The sequence below is a fragment of the Sminthopsis crassicaudata genome, chromosome 4 (assembly GCF_048593235.1).
Source record: "Sminthopsis crassicaudata isolate SCR6 chromosome 4, ASM4859323v1, whole genome shotgun sequence".
In the NCBI taxonomy this organism is placed as follows: domain Eukaryota; kingdom Metazoa; phylum Chordata; class Mammalia; order Dasyuromorphia; family Dasyuridae; genus Sminthopsis; species Sminthopsis crassicaudata.
The window spans coordinates 454,015,239-454,030,328 of record NC_133620.1 but is presented as its reverse complement, the minus strand read 5'-3'; the positions used below and the strand labels follow the sequence as shown (position 1 = coordinate 454,030,328).

General features: G+C 61.4%; 1 protein-coding gene across 1 annotated transcript in view; it reads right to left on the bottom strand.

The window, feature by feature from the left end:
* Positions 1 to 6,181: 6,181 nt before the first annotated feature.
* Positions 6,182 to 15,090, bottom strand: part of NXN (nucleoredoxin) — a 143,208-nt gene continuing 134,299 nt past the window's right edge. Inside the window, exons 6-8 of the mRNA XM_074263810.1 lie at positions 12,710 to 12,889; positions 11,924 to 12,048; positions 6,182 to 7,500 (exon numbers count right to left, since the gene is read on the bottom strand). Coding sequence (XP_074119911.1) covers positions 7,318 to 7,500; positions 11,924 to 12,048; positions 12,710 to 12,889 — 488 coding nt within the window. The 3' untranslated portion in view covers positions 6,182 to 7,317. The remainder of the gene's footprint in view (positions 7,501 to 11,923; positions 12,049 to 12,709; positions 12,890 to 15,090) is intronic.

Genomic DNA, 15,090 nt, shown 5'->3' with positions numbered 1-15,090 from the left:
GCCTCCTTCTGGATAAGTGACTGCAGCAGCCTGGGCCCTCGCGCTCGCCTGGTATGTTGGGAATGTGTCTGCTGCCGGGGTGCCGTCCCCTCCCCCCGCGGCCCCCTGCAGAGCCCACTTCTGGAGGGGCTTCAGCTGGGGGTGGCCTGGGTTCCTTGCCCCGCAGACAGCCAGCTCCCTTGGGGGTTGTACTCAGGAAAGCAGGAGTTTCTCCTTAATTTGCAACGACTTGAGCCAGTAATACTTATAACCTTCTGTCCTCCACAGGAGCAAAATTAGGCAACCCGAGAATATGCCAGGGACTCGGATTACTACCGACAGGCTCCATGTCCCCTCCTCCCTTCCCCCAGGGGAGGGGGGATCTGGCCAAGGCCAAAGATGGTGGGGTGGTGAAGATCCTGAAAAGGTGGGGGTGGGAGGTGGTCTCAGAGTTAGGGGGCAATCTCCGGGTCTCTTATCTGTCCCCTCTCCCCCCAAGAGGAGTGCACTTGACCGATGGGCATCCGGCCTCTGGTAGCAAGTCTTAAGTTGCCCCTTTGCAACCTGTGCCATCTCTGCCCTGCTCAGGAACCGCTTGGTCCTTGCGTGTTCCCCTTTCTAGCTGCAATCCCGGTTCCTGCTGTCCTTGAGTGAAGGAAGCCATGGTTCCCTTGCCCAGGGTGGGGTAGAGGAGGGTCCCCCTCAAGGACAGTCTACAAATGGGGATGGCCAGGTGTCAGGGCCCTGTCCCTGGGGCCGGAGCAGTGTCTGCTTGTGGGGAGTGAGCGGAGGATTCTGCCCATGCAGGGGACCCCGGAGAGCACAGATCCCTGACACGCAAGGGAAGCAGGAGGCCCCGATGGTGGGGGATGGCACACACCAGTGTCGCACAGATTTCCACCCCCAGACAAGGAAGGAGATTCATTCCCACAGCCTGCCTTTGGCCAACCCTCCTCCCACTGGGGAGGACTCATGTATATTTAATCTGAGCCACCAGGAACAGCCATGGCCCAGGGCTCGGGCTCAATGGAAAACGGCAGATGTTTGTCCCGGGGTGGAGAAGGGCAGGCTGCTTGCCAGGATTTGGGTTCGGCGGGGGAGGGAGGACTGCCATGGGTCACCTGCTGCCCTACCCCCCCAATATCTGGGCACTGTGATCCCAGCGTTAGTCATCCTCCCTGTGTATGTTTAGAAAGGGGCCTTCTCCCAGCAGGGGTTACGGGGGAGGGGGAGTGTCGACTAGTGGGCAGCTGGTATGCAGGGGACCAACCTGCTCCCAGGCTTCCTGACCACAGCCAGCTCGCCAGGGCGAGCAAACCCGGCCTTCCTCGTGTGCTTATCCTGAACTTGGAGCTGTCTTCCTGGTGAAGGCCTCGGACTCACTTTGGGGCCCTGGGCGTGCGAGGCCATGAGGCACAGCCGTCCGTCCGCGGGCCCCCGGCCCACCAGAGCTGCTCTCTTCCCAGCGGGGGAACTAGCACCCCGACGTTACCTGCTCAGTGCATCCGAGGTGATGCCGGAGAGCTACGAGAGCGGCGAGCCCATGGCTCTGAACGATTCAAAATGGGGCTTTGCTCGGGAAATCCACGCTCGCCGAACAACCGGGAAGAACAATAACCATGGAAAACGGAGAAGCAGCAGCTCCTCATCTGCTCCGTGGCAAGGAAACTGGATACGTGAAAGAGAGCCACAGCAGCAGTTGCTCAGCTGTTGTTAACTCCAGCACGGGTCCAAGCGGCCGAATGTCGGGAGCCGCCATGCTGCAGGTCCTGCCCATATACCTCGGCCTCCTCCCAAGTGTGGAAGTGAAGGGAACCCCAGAAATCATCTGTCTAAAACCTAGCAAAGCATGAATTCCTTTATAGGAACTTTGAAAAAAGCTCCTCTTCCTGCATACGCTTGCAGTCACCAAGAACTTCTTACCTCACTGGAAAGATCCAGAGTCCTCAAATCTGTCCACAAATAGCTTCTAATCGTTTTCTGCCCTTTGGAGACACTAATTCTTCAAAGATTTAAAAGTAGCTTTATCACTTAGAAAGTTGGAAGAAATTCAAAGGAGCTTCTTGCCCAACTCCCTCACTTTACAGATGAGGAAACTGAGGTTTGGAAAAATATAGTCTCTGCTCCAGGTGACACAAGGACCAAAGAAAAGCCAAGATTCCCATCCCGGTCTAGGGACCCAGGAGGCTCAGGGGGCTTGATCTGAAAGGTGGCTTTGGGTCCCATCCTCCATTTTCTACTGAGGTGACCTTGGTCAGTCACTTTTCTGAGCCTTCCTTTTTGGGAGGCCTTGGACCCTCCTCCCTCTCCCATACTGCCTCATGTCATGGCTTCCAGGTGCCCCCTTACTATTCTGGATGCAACTGATACTCCGTGTTTTTGAAATGCAACTCCTGCCTAGTCCCTGACAATCCCTGGTAAACCAAGAGGTATCCTGTTTTAGTGGAAAGAATTTTGCACTTGTCTTCAGAATCACAATAATCTCCCTTTTGAGGCGCTTTCCCAAATCATGGCAAGCCAATAAATATCTTTTAAGTGCCCCCCATATGCCAGGTACTGTCCAAATAGCTAGGATAGACAGTCCCTGTTTCCAGGAAGCTCACACTGATGGGAGTGACAACACACAAATATGTCCTCGGAGACCGAATAGCACTTTCTGGTACATCTTAAATCCGAATACAAAATCATGGCGCAAAGGGACCTGCCCCAGCCTTCCCTTGGCACTGCCTACCAAAAACGTCGACTCTTAACAAGTGCTTATTGTTTGAATGTATATGTACATGTCTCTGAAATGATAGGCTTCCCGAGTCCAGGGACTGTTTGTTTATTATTCATACCCCAGCACCTAGCAGAGTGTTTGGCACATAACAGCGCTTAATAAATGCTTGCTGAGTGAATGGCTCTTGAGAGTCAATCTAATTCTAAACTAGCAACGTGGGCTGGACAAGACAACTTTTCGGACTCAGTTTCCTAATCTGTAAAGTGATGCTCATACTTGCCCTACTTCTCAAGGTTATTATGAAGAGAAACACTTTTTTATATAAATGAGTTCTACACATTGCTGGGGATTCCTGATTTATTTACACCTTCTGGTACTGAAAAAGAATTTAAAACAAAAAAAAATAAAACCACAACTTCAGGTGTCAGGGAAGCCTTTGTCTTTTGTATCATATTATGCCTGAAAAATAAGGATGACCTGCTGGGCCCCAGCTTAGCAGCTCATCAGCCACACTGCCTCTTGGGAGAAGCCCAGGAAGGCGCTTGTCAGCTAAATTAGATTCTGCCGTCACCTGCCTTGGGCTGTATATTTGTCCACACGGCTGGAAAGACTTTTTCTTTTCCTTTCCCAACATCACTGAAATTGAATTGGAAATCTAGAGGCCCTTAAGAGCAGGCCCCGGTCTAAATCGAGGGGGGCGTTTTTAGTATGGGGTGCATTCCATAGCAAGTGTGGAGAGGGCACATACATAGCTGGGGCTTCTTCATGCTCAAACATCGGGAACATGAGAGCTTGGGAGTTGGTTCAGGAGGCAGTCTATTCTAGCTCCCTGATTTTTGAGAAAAACTTGGAGGCGATCCCGCTTTCCAGGCCCCCCTCCCCCACTCCCATGTAATATCGGCCCCCCTTAGGGTAAAATTCCAACCAAAATAGCCATGAAAGAAATTTACCCAGTATGATGTTTTCCACATAAAATGCTCCGAAAACAAAACAACAAACCTTTTGTTTCCTGGAAAATACTAGGTTTTACCCTCCACGCATGCGCATATGCCCCATTAACCCTAATAACGGGGCTAATAAACAGCTGCCATTTGGCCCTAAAGACAGCAGTTTTCACTCACCAGACTGCTCCAGGGAAAGCTGGAATGCCGCCCTCTTCTCTCCCCCCCACCCCCCCTTTTTTTTGTCCTTGTCCAGGTCAATAAAGTGGTTCATGGAGGAAGCAAAGGAAAAAACCAATCCTCCCTTAAATTACAGCCTTCAAAGGGAAGGCCGGAGGCACCTTGGGAACCTGCAGCTCCCTGGGCTGGCAGACCCCACAGGAACTACCCCCCTTCCCGGGGCAAGGCTGAAGACGAACATCCTGAAGGAGTTTTGTCTGCTCGCACCCACCGCTTGCAGCTCTGGGGTAGTCTAGAATGGGGGGGGGGATGGCCTTGCTCCCCCTGGGGAGGGGGGCGCTGGCGCTGCTAGCACACACACGGGGTTGTGTGCGTGTGTGTAACAAACACATGTGACGGCAGACGTGTTTTCTTCCTAAGCCAAGCAACAGAAACAACTTGAGAGTGCTGGTCTGGGCCGCGCGGTCGGGCTGATCTGTCCTGGCCCGTTTCCCCGGGCCTTATGGTGCCAATCTGGTGCTTTGGGAATCTTTCTACTGGCACCAGCGTGGGCCTGGACCTGGCTGTGTGAAGGAAGGGGTGGAGGGACGGAGGGAAAGCCTTTGAGTCTTTAGACAAGAGGGAAACAATAAAGCCTGCGCTAAGCGAAGATGGTGCCCCGGAGTCGGCATGAGCCGCTGGCGTTTGGGGAAGGGGAGCCACGGATGGCGCCGAAATGGAAAATTAAACCGTCCAGTTCCAGGGGTCCCCGCGGCGATTTCTGTCCTCCCCGCACCAGCTCCCACCATTGCTGTCGGCTCCCAGACCCTCGATGCCGGGGACAGTTGGGAAAATCTTTGTCTAGTAAATAGGTGAGACCTGATCCGGAAGTCATTGTGGAGAAAACAAATGGGGACCCTTGGGGTGGCAGTTTCAGCCGCCTCCCCGACTTGTACATAGGGGGCGCAGTTTCTCCCGCTGCCGGGAGCCTGTACAGAGGGCGCAGGGGATGCTTTAACCTGCTTCTAATTAGTGACAAGAATGTTAAGGTATTCCTGGGCCGCTCTGGGGAAGTGCTCCTACCACCCACTTTGTTTGCACCAACATCTGTCTCTCTTGGGCAAGGGCCAGGCCCTGTTCTGCTCTTGGTGGTATTATATCTTTAATTTCTTTATCCCAGTGTAACCACGACAAGGAACATGTGCACGAGGGGGAAGAGAGTCGGCCTTCGGCCATGTTGCAGAGTAACTTATGCTTCCCTTCAAACAATTTACGCTCCTCGGGCGGATTCCAGCTGACGTAGCTGTCGGGCCCACCAGAGCCGGCACTGGAAATGCCAGCAGAGGCCCGGAGCTAGCCCGGTGTCCACTTACAGCTCCTGCAGGGGCCGCCTGGCAGGAGTCTCGTTCCTTCTGCTTCAGAGGACACGCAGCTGCTCAGTGGGACACAGGATCCTCTGCCGGCTTGCAGGAAAGATGCAGGTGGAGGCCCCCTCCGCCTCCCCTTTCTCTTCTCTTTCCGCCCCAATGGAAACAATCAGCCGGCCTCAACTCACCCCGAGACGCGTTTCAGATTGAAACTTGGCGCACCAGCGTGCGAGCCACAACTCTTATGTTCCAAGACCAGGTGAGCTTTAGGCCAAGGTCAGGTTTGGGGGCTTCCAACCACGGCTGTATCTTTTATTTTTTAAACTAGAGCCGGATCTCCCTGCCTCGTCCAGGCTGGAAGTGCAGCAGCTGCTCCCAGCCCCATCGATGGCCCATCACCACAGGAGCCTCCACTTACTCTTTCCAAACTAGGCCGGTTTGACCCTCCTTAGCTGCACCGGTGGGCTCCCTTCTCCCGCAGGGACCTTACCTTCTTGGTGCCAGACTGTGGTTTTAGCCTATGGCTAACGGCCTGGACAGTGGTCAGGGAGCAGCGAGATGTGGCTGCGGGTCCTTCCTCATCTACTAGTTCTCAGGGAAACCACAGGATCGCACCCTCTCGGCTGAGCTTCTCAGTCATTACTGCCCCTGAGTTCTTGCCCTTCTCCTGAATCTCCAATAAGGAAGGGCCTCCCGTGGGTAATTCGAAGCCCAGTCCAACACCCGATACCCAGAGAACTGAGACAAGGGGGTCAGGGCTCTGGGCGGGGGCGTCTGTGGGCAACCCACGGAGGGCTGATGCCCCTTGTGGAGATCACAGGGAAGGGATTCACGTGGCCGGGAGTGTCGATCCAGACGGGTCCTAAATGCCGGTGAGAAATAAGAATTGTTCTCTCCTCTCCCAGGACACAGCAGCCTTGCGCAAACAGCACCAACACGGCGCTTCTTGGGGGTGGAAGCGGGGAGGGGGGACAAGTAGCCGACAGCTCCCTTCACAAAGGAACTCTACACGCCAGTGAAAAACCCAAAGGTGCCTGGTTTATTTTTAAGTGACTGCATTTCAGACCTGGGCCATCATTAACGACTAACTTCCTACCCTTTGAACTACAAGAACAAAACAACACAGCAAGGGTGAGCAAAGTCAATAGCTTCCTTTAGGGAGCTGGGTCTTCCTGCGAGCAGTCACCCCAAGGGGCTGGGGCCCTTTCCCAGAGGCCGGTCTGTGCCCACTTCAGGGAAGGCCTGGCACAGCTCCGCCCGGACTCCTGGCTTCAGAGAACACTGTTCCTTTGGATGCCTTTTGGTGTGGGAGGGAGGTTGTAAGATGCGGGGGAAATCACGCTGGGTTCAGAGTCTGGGAGCCTGGGTTCAAATTCTGGCTCTGCCGCTTATTACCTGTGGGAGCTCTGGCAAGTCAGTCTGCCTAGATGGGCCTCAGTTTCCCCCTCTGTAAGGAGGGGGCTATACTAGACCACCTCTGGGAAGGGAGCCGTCTTGTGCTTTTCATCTTGGGGGCGCCAAGGGTCCCAGTGGACCCCCTGGAGAGGCTCTCCAGCGCCACCTTAGCCGGGGTCCTGGGCCCCTCTGAGGACAGAAGGTATAAGTCCTCGGTTGAGGAACCAGGACAGCCATGAGTGTGACTAAAGGCAGCGGGAGTGTTCCTGGGAGAAGGTGGGCCCTAAAAGTGGGGGGGGCAGAGAAGAAGAGAGGGGCTCTGAGTTCCCTCTTGGCTCAGGACGGCACCCGAAGGACCTGAGGAAGCCGTGACCTCCCTTCCCTGAGCCAAGACCCAGCCTAACACCCAGCACCACCACCGCCAGCCTTCCGGAGAGTCTGGGTGTGTGCTCAGGAGTCTGTGGCCAAATTACCCGCCTGCTTGCTGCCTAACCTAGGGGAGGAGCACCCTGGCCAGGATTTCCCTGTAAAAATCCCCGTTCTGGCCCAGTAAATCAGCGCGGAGCAGGAGCCGTCCCCGAGACACGGACCCTTGCCCCTGAGAAGGAGGCGCCCCCTTCAGAACTTTAAAAAGGCACCACCAGGAGCTCACACACGAGGGCGAAGGAGCGCGTCAGAAACAGCTGAAAAGTCCAAGGGCGTAAAGGGAGAGGAGGCGGCCGAGTCTTAAATAGTGTCCAAGGAGGCCCCGGTCCCCTTAGATGGGCTCTGGCTTGAGCTTCTCTGCTAGGAAGTCGTTCACAAAGGCCTCCACGATGACCGGCGTGATCTCCTCCACGTCCATCACGTACTTGGCCCGGGCCGACATGTCCAGGATGGTGAGCAGGGGCGCGGCCTCAGGCAGGTTGGTGTAATCCCTCAGGGAGTCCGTCATGTCGTCCTGCAGGAGCCGGCAGAAGGAGACAAAACCAGCAGTTGGAGTAGAACAAGGCATGGAGCCCCCAGCCCAGTGGGGAAGGCCCGGGGGACCTGGCCCAGGATGTCAGACAGGGAGCCCCCAGCCCAGTAGGGATAACCCAGAGGGGACCTGGCCCAGGATGTCAGACAGGGAGCCCCAGCCCAGTGGGGAAGGCCCAGGGGACCCGGCCTGGGGATGGAGGATGGAGCCCCCAGCCCAGTGGGGAAGGCCCAGGGGGGGACCCGGCCCAGGATGTCAGACAAGGAGCCCCCAGCCTAGTGGGGATAATCCAGGGGACCCGGCCCAGGATGTCAGACAAGGAGCCCCAGCCCAGTGGGGAAGGCCCAGGGGGACCCGGCCCAGGATGTCAGACAGGGAGCCCCAGCCCAGTGGGGAAGGCCCGGGGGGACCCGGCCCAGGATGTCAGACAGGGAGCCCCAGCCCAGTGGGGAAGGCCCAGGGGGACCTGGCCCAGGATGTCAGACAGGGAGCCCCAGCCCAGTGGGGAAGGCCCAGGGGGGACCCGGTTTGGGGATGGAGGATGGAGCCCCCAGCCCAGTGGGGAAGGCCCGGGGGACCTGGCCCAGGATGTCAGACAGGGAGCCCCAGCCCAGTGGGGAAGGCCCAGGGGGGACCCGGTTTGGGGATGGAGGATGGAGCCCCCAGCCCAGTGGGGAAGGCCCCGGGGGACCTGGCCCAGGATGTCAGACAGGGAGCCCCAGCCCAGTGGGGAAGGCCCGGGGGACCCGGTTTGGGGATGGAGGATGGAGCCCCCAGCCCAGTGGGGAAGGCCCGGGGGACCTGGCCCAGGATGTCAGACAGGGAGCCCCAGCCCAGTGGGGATAGCCCAGGGGACCCGGCCTGGGGATGGAGGATGGAGCCCCAGCCCAGTGGGGAAGGCCCAGGGGGGACCCGGCCCAGGATGTCAGACAAGGAGCCCCAGCCCAGTGGGGATAGCCCAGGGGGGGACCCAGCCCAGGATGTCAGACAGGGAGCCCCAGCCCAGTGGGGAAGGCCCAGGGGGGACCCGGTTTGGGGATGGAGGATGGAGCCCCCAGCCCAGTGGGGAAGGCCCGGGGGACCTGGCCCAGGATGTCAGACAGGGAGCCCCAGCCCAGTGGGGATAGCCCAGGGGACCCGGCCTGGGGATGGAGGATGGAGCCCCAGCCCAGTGGGGAAGGCCCAGGGGGGGACCCAGCCCAGGATGTCAGACAGGGAGCCCCAGCCCAGTGGGGATAGCCCAGGGGACCCGGCCTGGGGATGGAGGATGGAGCCCCCAGCCCAGTGGGGAAGGCCCGGGGGACCTGGCCCAGGATGTCAGACAGGGAGCCCCAGCCCAGTGGGGATAGCCCAGGGGACCCGGCCTGGGGATGGAGGATGGAGCCCCAGCCCAGTGGGGAAGGCCCAGGGGGGGACCCAGCCCAGGATGTCAGACAGGGAGCCCCAGCCCAGTGGGGATAGCCCAGGGGACCCGGCCTGGGGATGGAGGATGGAGCCCCCAGCCCAGTGGGGAAGGCCCGGGGGACCTGGCCCAGGATGTCAGACAGGGAGCCCCAGCCCAGTGGGGAAGGCCCGGGGGACCTGGCCCAGGATGTCAGACAAGGAGCCCCCAGCCCAGTGGGGAAGGCCCGGGGGACCTGGCCCAGGATGTCAGACAGGGAGCCCCAGCCCAGTGGGGAAGGCCCAGGGGGGACCCGGTTTGGGGATGGAGGATGGAGCCCCCAGCCCAGTGGGTAACATGGCTGGCCTTCTCGGCCTAGCCCAGCTGAGCCCCTGGGGGCACTTTCGTGCCCTGGGGCGAGTGGTCTCTTCCCCTGGGACTCTGGATACCGCTAAGAGAGGCCACTCATGACAGCCTCGTCTGGTCCGCACGTCCAGTCTGTTGGACAGCCGGCTCTTAAGTGGGCGCAGCCACCCTGGGACCGTGGGGCCCACTACGCCTCCCTCTCTGTTCAGGGCCCTCTGGATGCAGAGCCCTCGCTGTCTCTCCGGCCCTCAGGGAAGGCGGGTCCCTCAGCAGCCGGAGCCGGCTCCGGGTCGGTCTAAGAAGCAACGGGGCGCCTGGTTGTCCGGGGGAGAGTCTCCTCCCGGGCCGAGGCCGGGCTCTGGGAGCGGATGTGGGGATCCTTCTGTCGCCCTCTCCCGATCAAGATCACAGAGTTAGAGCCAAAAGGATCGTCAACCCCTCATCACGTTCGCAAGGAGCAGAGACCCAAGGAAGTGTCTCGGCCAAGGTCACATAGGGAATAACATTAGAAACAGGATTTGAACGCGGGTCCTAGGATGCCCAGGCCTGGGTAGTTGATCATGGGGTTGGCCATAGCAGGATCCTCGCTTCCCTGTGCCTCAGTTTCCCTCAGCCTCAGAGTGGCTGGGCTGCCACTCTCCTACTGCCTCAATCCCAGGGGCTCCCATCCCCTCCGAGATAAGGCAGCCCCCGGTCCTTTGCTACCTGGCTCTGATCTGTCTTTGCAGCCATGCTGGCTCCCTTCCTGCACGCCCCCTTTGGCCAGCCTGGACCTTTCTGTTCCATCTCCCACCTCGGGCTTCTGTGCCAGCCCCGGCGCCCAAACCCCAACATCGGAGGCCCTTCCTAGTGCCCTGCCTGTCCTCCCAGTGCCCTGGGCTGGGACTGCTTCAGGTGGACCCTCCTCTTCTCCTCTTCCTCCTCCTCCTTTTCTTCCTCCTTTATTTTTCTTCTCCTCCTCCTCCTCCTTTTCCTCCTCTTCCTCTTTATTTCCCCTCCTCAGTGAGCTTCCTCCATCCTCCCTGGAGGGTGAGGGGCTATTTCAGTCTGTCTTTGGTCCCGGTGCCCCGCACACAGGAGGCTCAGACCACTGGACTCTCCGGCCCATTCCGGCCGCTCACCTCGGGGCTCCGGAGCTTGGCTGGCCCCTTCCTTTGCCCCCTGCCCAGGGTCTCCCGGGCCCTGCGACCACGTGCTCTAAGCTCCACGTCAGGACGCACGGGCTAAGAAAGGACATCACTTTCCAGGAGAAAACCTGATTTTCCTTTCTGGAAACCGCGGAGCGTCCAGGAAAGCCGGGTGGTGGAAGGGGACCCCGGAGCGCGCATTCATGCCTCCTGCTGGGCCTCAGGCCCTGTCCTCCCGCCCCGCTGCCATCCTTTATTCCCAACTACCACTAGATAAAGGGTATGAGTTTAATCCGTTGGAGCCGGCCCCCCGGGCTCTTTGTGTGGGGGGCCCAAGGCCCAAGGCCCTTTCGAACCGCTTTGTTTCCCGCAACCTCCGGCTCACAGGGGGGCCCGGCCTGCCGAAGGGGCCCAGACGGGCTTAGCCCCGGAGCCTATTGAGGAGGCGATGAATGGGTGATTCAGGGTGTTCAGCCATTCTTTCCTGCTGCCCCGCCGCCTGGGACCAAGCTCAGCGTGAAATGAGGACGTGGCAGAGCTCCAGCTGTGGCCAGGGCGCGGCGCCGCTGAAGGGGACACTTGTCAAAATCTCTGCTTCCCCATAAGAGGCTTAGGGATGCGCTGTCTTGGGAAAGGCGGGGGAGCGCCTGACAGGACGCGCTGGGGGAGGGGCGGAGAGCTCCTGCGCCACGGCGGCCATCTTGCGAGGAGATTCGCCATCTCTGAGGATGGAGCCCCGTCCTCCCTAGCAAGGGGCAGCTGGCCGCCTGGCCGGCCGAGTGTGACAGGGCGGCAGGGAGAGGCTCCCAGGGAGCACCGTGACTTATTTATAACGTGGCATTTTCACGGGCCTTGGGTAAAGGCGCTCGCCCCCTCCTATAGGGAGTCGTTGTGTCGGCCAGTCGGGGAGTGACCCTCCCGGGACAGGGCGCTGTGCAAAGGCGAGCTAAGGAGGCTCCTCCCGCCCGGGCCGTGGGACCCGAGGGAGGCCCCTAGAGGGCTCCCGCTCGCCCCGACTCGCCCTGGCCGCCCCTAGAACAAAGGGCTCTCCAACCTCTCCCCTCCTTGTGAGGGGGTGCGACCGTGCCCTCCGCCACAGGCGAGCCGGGCCAAGGGAAGTGCCCAGGCAGGCTCGGTGTCCGAGAGCTGGGGGGGACTTCCCTGGGAGCGGCCCCGGACAGAGGAGGCCCGGGCCGTGAGGGAGCGCCCGGCTCTGCTGCTGGCCCTTTCCCTGGCTCAGCCTCAGTCTCCCCCTCTGCCAGATGGGCCCGCTCCAGTCTGTAACCACTACGATGCTGTGGATCCTTCCATCTCTATCTCCCCCAGAGAGAGGAGCGCCTGCAGTGGAAGGAGCGCTGGGACAATCGGCCTCCGGAGGCTCAGGGAGCGGCGGGGCTCCGGACCGGAGGGTGAGAAGACGCAGCCCCGGAGGCTTTCCCCTCGGGGGGCCGGCGGCCATCTCCCTCAGCGGCTCCGGGCCCAGCCGAGCGCCGGGAGGCCCCCTCCCCTGCGAGCCGCGCCGCCCGCTCACCTCTCCCGCCACGAAGAACAGGAGCGGGGCCTCCTCCTCCTTGGCCTTGTACTTGGCGATGATCTTCTCGGCGATCGGCCGGATGAGCTGCTTGGCTGCGTCGGACTCGCCGTCGTCCTCGGAATCTGCGGGGGGGAGACGAGGACGCGCCCTGTGACCCGCCGAGGTCCCCCGGCCCCCTCTGACCCCGCTTTAGGACACGGACCCCGTCTGTGGTCACCCGAGAGGCCGGTCGGAGTCCAGCGCCGGGGCTTGAATCTCCCTTCGCAGCCCAACTTACCCATCTGTAGAATGGCCACCTTCGGCCTCTAGATCTCGGGCCGTGTCAGAACCTCCTCACAACTGCTCCCAGACCGCCCCCACCCCCACCCCAGAGTGACCCGGGGTCCAGGGGACAGACATGGGGGACGTTGCAGTGATTCCAAGGTCCACAGGAGGGAGCCCCAGTCCCGCCCCCTCAGGCACATCCCCTCAGCTGAGGGGGGCGGGGAAGCTGCCTCCAAGGCCCCCGGTGGAGTCCGGACACAAGGGAGATCCTCGGCCCGGCCGGGCCGGCTCCCAGCCAGAAGCCAACAGCTTGGCAGGGGGGCCAGGAGGGGTTCCGGCCCAGAGGAGAGGCGGGGGTAAACCTCTGGGCCCAAAGCAACGCTTGGCAGAGGGGACAAAGGCCCCAGGTCCCGCCTCGGCAAGGACAGAAAGAGGCTGTGGGGAGGGACCTGTCCCCAGCCCCCCGTCTGGGGGCCACCCGAGTGCCAGGACGCGGCCCTCCCCCGCCCGGCTCCGTACCCACAAAGAGAACCAGACAGGGGCCCTCGTTGAGCTGCACGGCGTTGGAGTCGGAGAGCTCCAGCACAGGCTTGGGGTGCCAGGGGAACTCTCGGCAGTCCTCGTCGTTCAGGACCTCCACCCGGCCCTGGCGCGTGATCATCTCCCCCTTGGGGTCCAGCACGATGAGCGTGGGGATGCCTGGGGAGAAAACACAGACTGGCTCGCCCGCTGTCCGTGTGGGTCTCTGGCCTGGCCCCCGAGAGGGGCGGAGCAGGACGCGGAGCAGAGCAAGGAGGATGGCGGGCGTCCCGGCCTCGGGCCGTCCTCCCCGTCAGCGCGGTGCCCCCTGTGCCCGTACTACAGATTCGCGCCCGGGGAGGCGAGGAGGCTGGCCTGAGGCCGCCCGACGGCCGGGTCTCCACAGGCTCGGACTGACCCTCGGCCCGGCGCTCTGTAGTTCACATCCACGTGCACACGACCCCGGCTACAAACGGGCTCCCCAAGGCAGAGGCCGTCCCCCCACCACCCAAGGCCGCGGCAGACCTGGGGTAAAGGCCTGAAGCTTCTGGCTCCTTCCCCGGCCCAGGGCAAGCCTGGGGCTAACGGCCGGCCATGGGCAAAGGCTCCAGCGCGAAATGTGGCCGGGAAGGGGGTTAGTGCCCTCCCCTGGTCCCCGTCAGGGCCGATACAGGGCATCCTCTTCCCTCTGTGGTGTCTGGGACCCTGGCTTGGGATGGGGGAGGGGACAGGGTCCCTGGGGCCCGCCCATGGCGCTGGGGGGTCCTTCTCGAAAACTGAACTCAGACCTGCCACGGGACCCCTCCTCCCCCTCCCCAGGGATCCTGCCGGCAGCTCCCAAGTGGCAGACCAGCTGCCCGCTGGCTCCCGGGAGAGGGGACGGGCCTTTCCCGCGGTCCGGGGCGCCGAGCCCACCCCCACCAACAGGCCTCCAGGCCTTCTTCCCAAGTAACTCCGGTCCCAGACCTTTGGCTCTTGGTCTGACCCCCCATGGCAGGGTCAAGGAAGCCCTCCTCCCTCCCGGGAGGCTCGGAGCGAATTCCCAACGTCCTCCTCCTCGCCTCCCCACGGTCCTCCCGTCTGTGGCAGAGGCGCGGGCCGCAAACACTCCTCTCCCCCCCTGGCTCAGCATCGGCTCCACGACTGGCTGCGCACGCCCCAAGAACCCTCTTACTAATCAGAGACTCATTAAACAGCGGACCGATGAAGGAGGAGCCCGAAAGCTCTTGGTTGGCAAAGACTTCTAGAAGGAGAGCTCTTCCGCTCAAAAGAGGGGCCTCCCCAGCGAGGGGGCGGCCGAGAGCCCCGCCCTGTGTCCTGGGGGCCGGCCCGCTGCTTGGGAGAAGGCAGACCCCAAGCAGGCTAAGAACGGGCGCCCAGGAGAGGGCACAGAGATGGCAGCGCCGGGCCGGGGCGGAGGGATGCGTGCGCTTTCTTCAGCTCCCTCGGCATCCCGTGAGGCGCTCGGTGCCAGAGGGGCTGCCCGATCCCTACTCCCCAAGAGCCGGCACTTTGGGGAAGCAGGACCCCGCTGCCTGCCGGGCGAGCCCACAGACTCTGGGAGCCGCGGAGCCAGAGGACAAGGAGCCCTGGGTGGGGCCTGGTAATGGAGGCTCTGAGCACCAGAGGGCAGCATCAAAACACTGAAGGAGGAGGAGCGGGCGGGAGCCCCCGAGGGGGAGGGAGGAGGGCCAGAGGTGGAGGCCCCCGGCTCGCTTCCTCGGGGCAGCGGGGAGGGGGCGGGACCCCAAGACAGGGGGACCTGCTGCCAGGGCGGAGGCTGCTCGGGCACCGAGGATTGGGGTCTCAGGGCGTTCGGGGCCTTCCCCAAGTCTTCTACCCTCCGTTTCCTCCCCATAAAATCAGGAGGTCCGCGTCGTCGCTGGGTTCAAATCCTGCCTCTGGTTCCAGGCCCGGGCAGGACGCCCGAGCTCCCCGCGCCTCAGTGTCCTTCAGCCCCGCACTGGCGGCCATCGGCCCCCCACAGATCTGACTTAGGGGAAAAGCTCCTCAGGAGAGGGCGAGGCTGCCCTCCGCCCTGGCACCTCCCGGCCTAGCCCGGGGGCACCAAACTCATGCTCACTGGGGGGGGGGGGGGGCGCTTCCCTTCCTCTTCGGATCCTCAGCACCGGCTTCGGTCCTGGGAACCCGCTAAGTGCAAACACAAGCCGCAGACTGGGCCACGGGCAGAGCCCAAACCCTCCTCAGCTGAAGGGAAGCTCCCGGGGGCGGGGGCAACTCCCACAGACCTCAGGGGGCCTGCTGGGGGGAGGGAGGGAGGGAGGGAGAGAAAGAGAGAGAGAGAGAGAGACAGAGAGAGAGACAGAGAGAGAGAGAGAGAGAGAGACAGAGAGAGACAGAGACAGAGAGAGAGAGAGAGG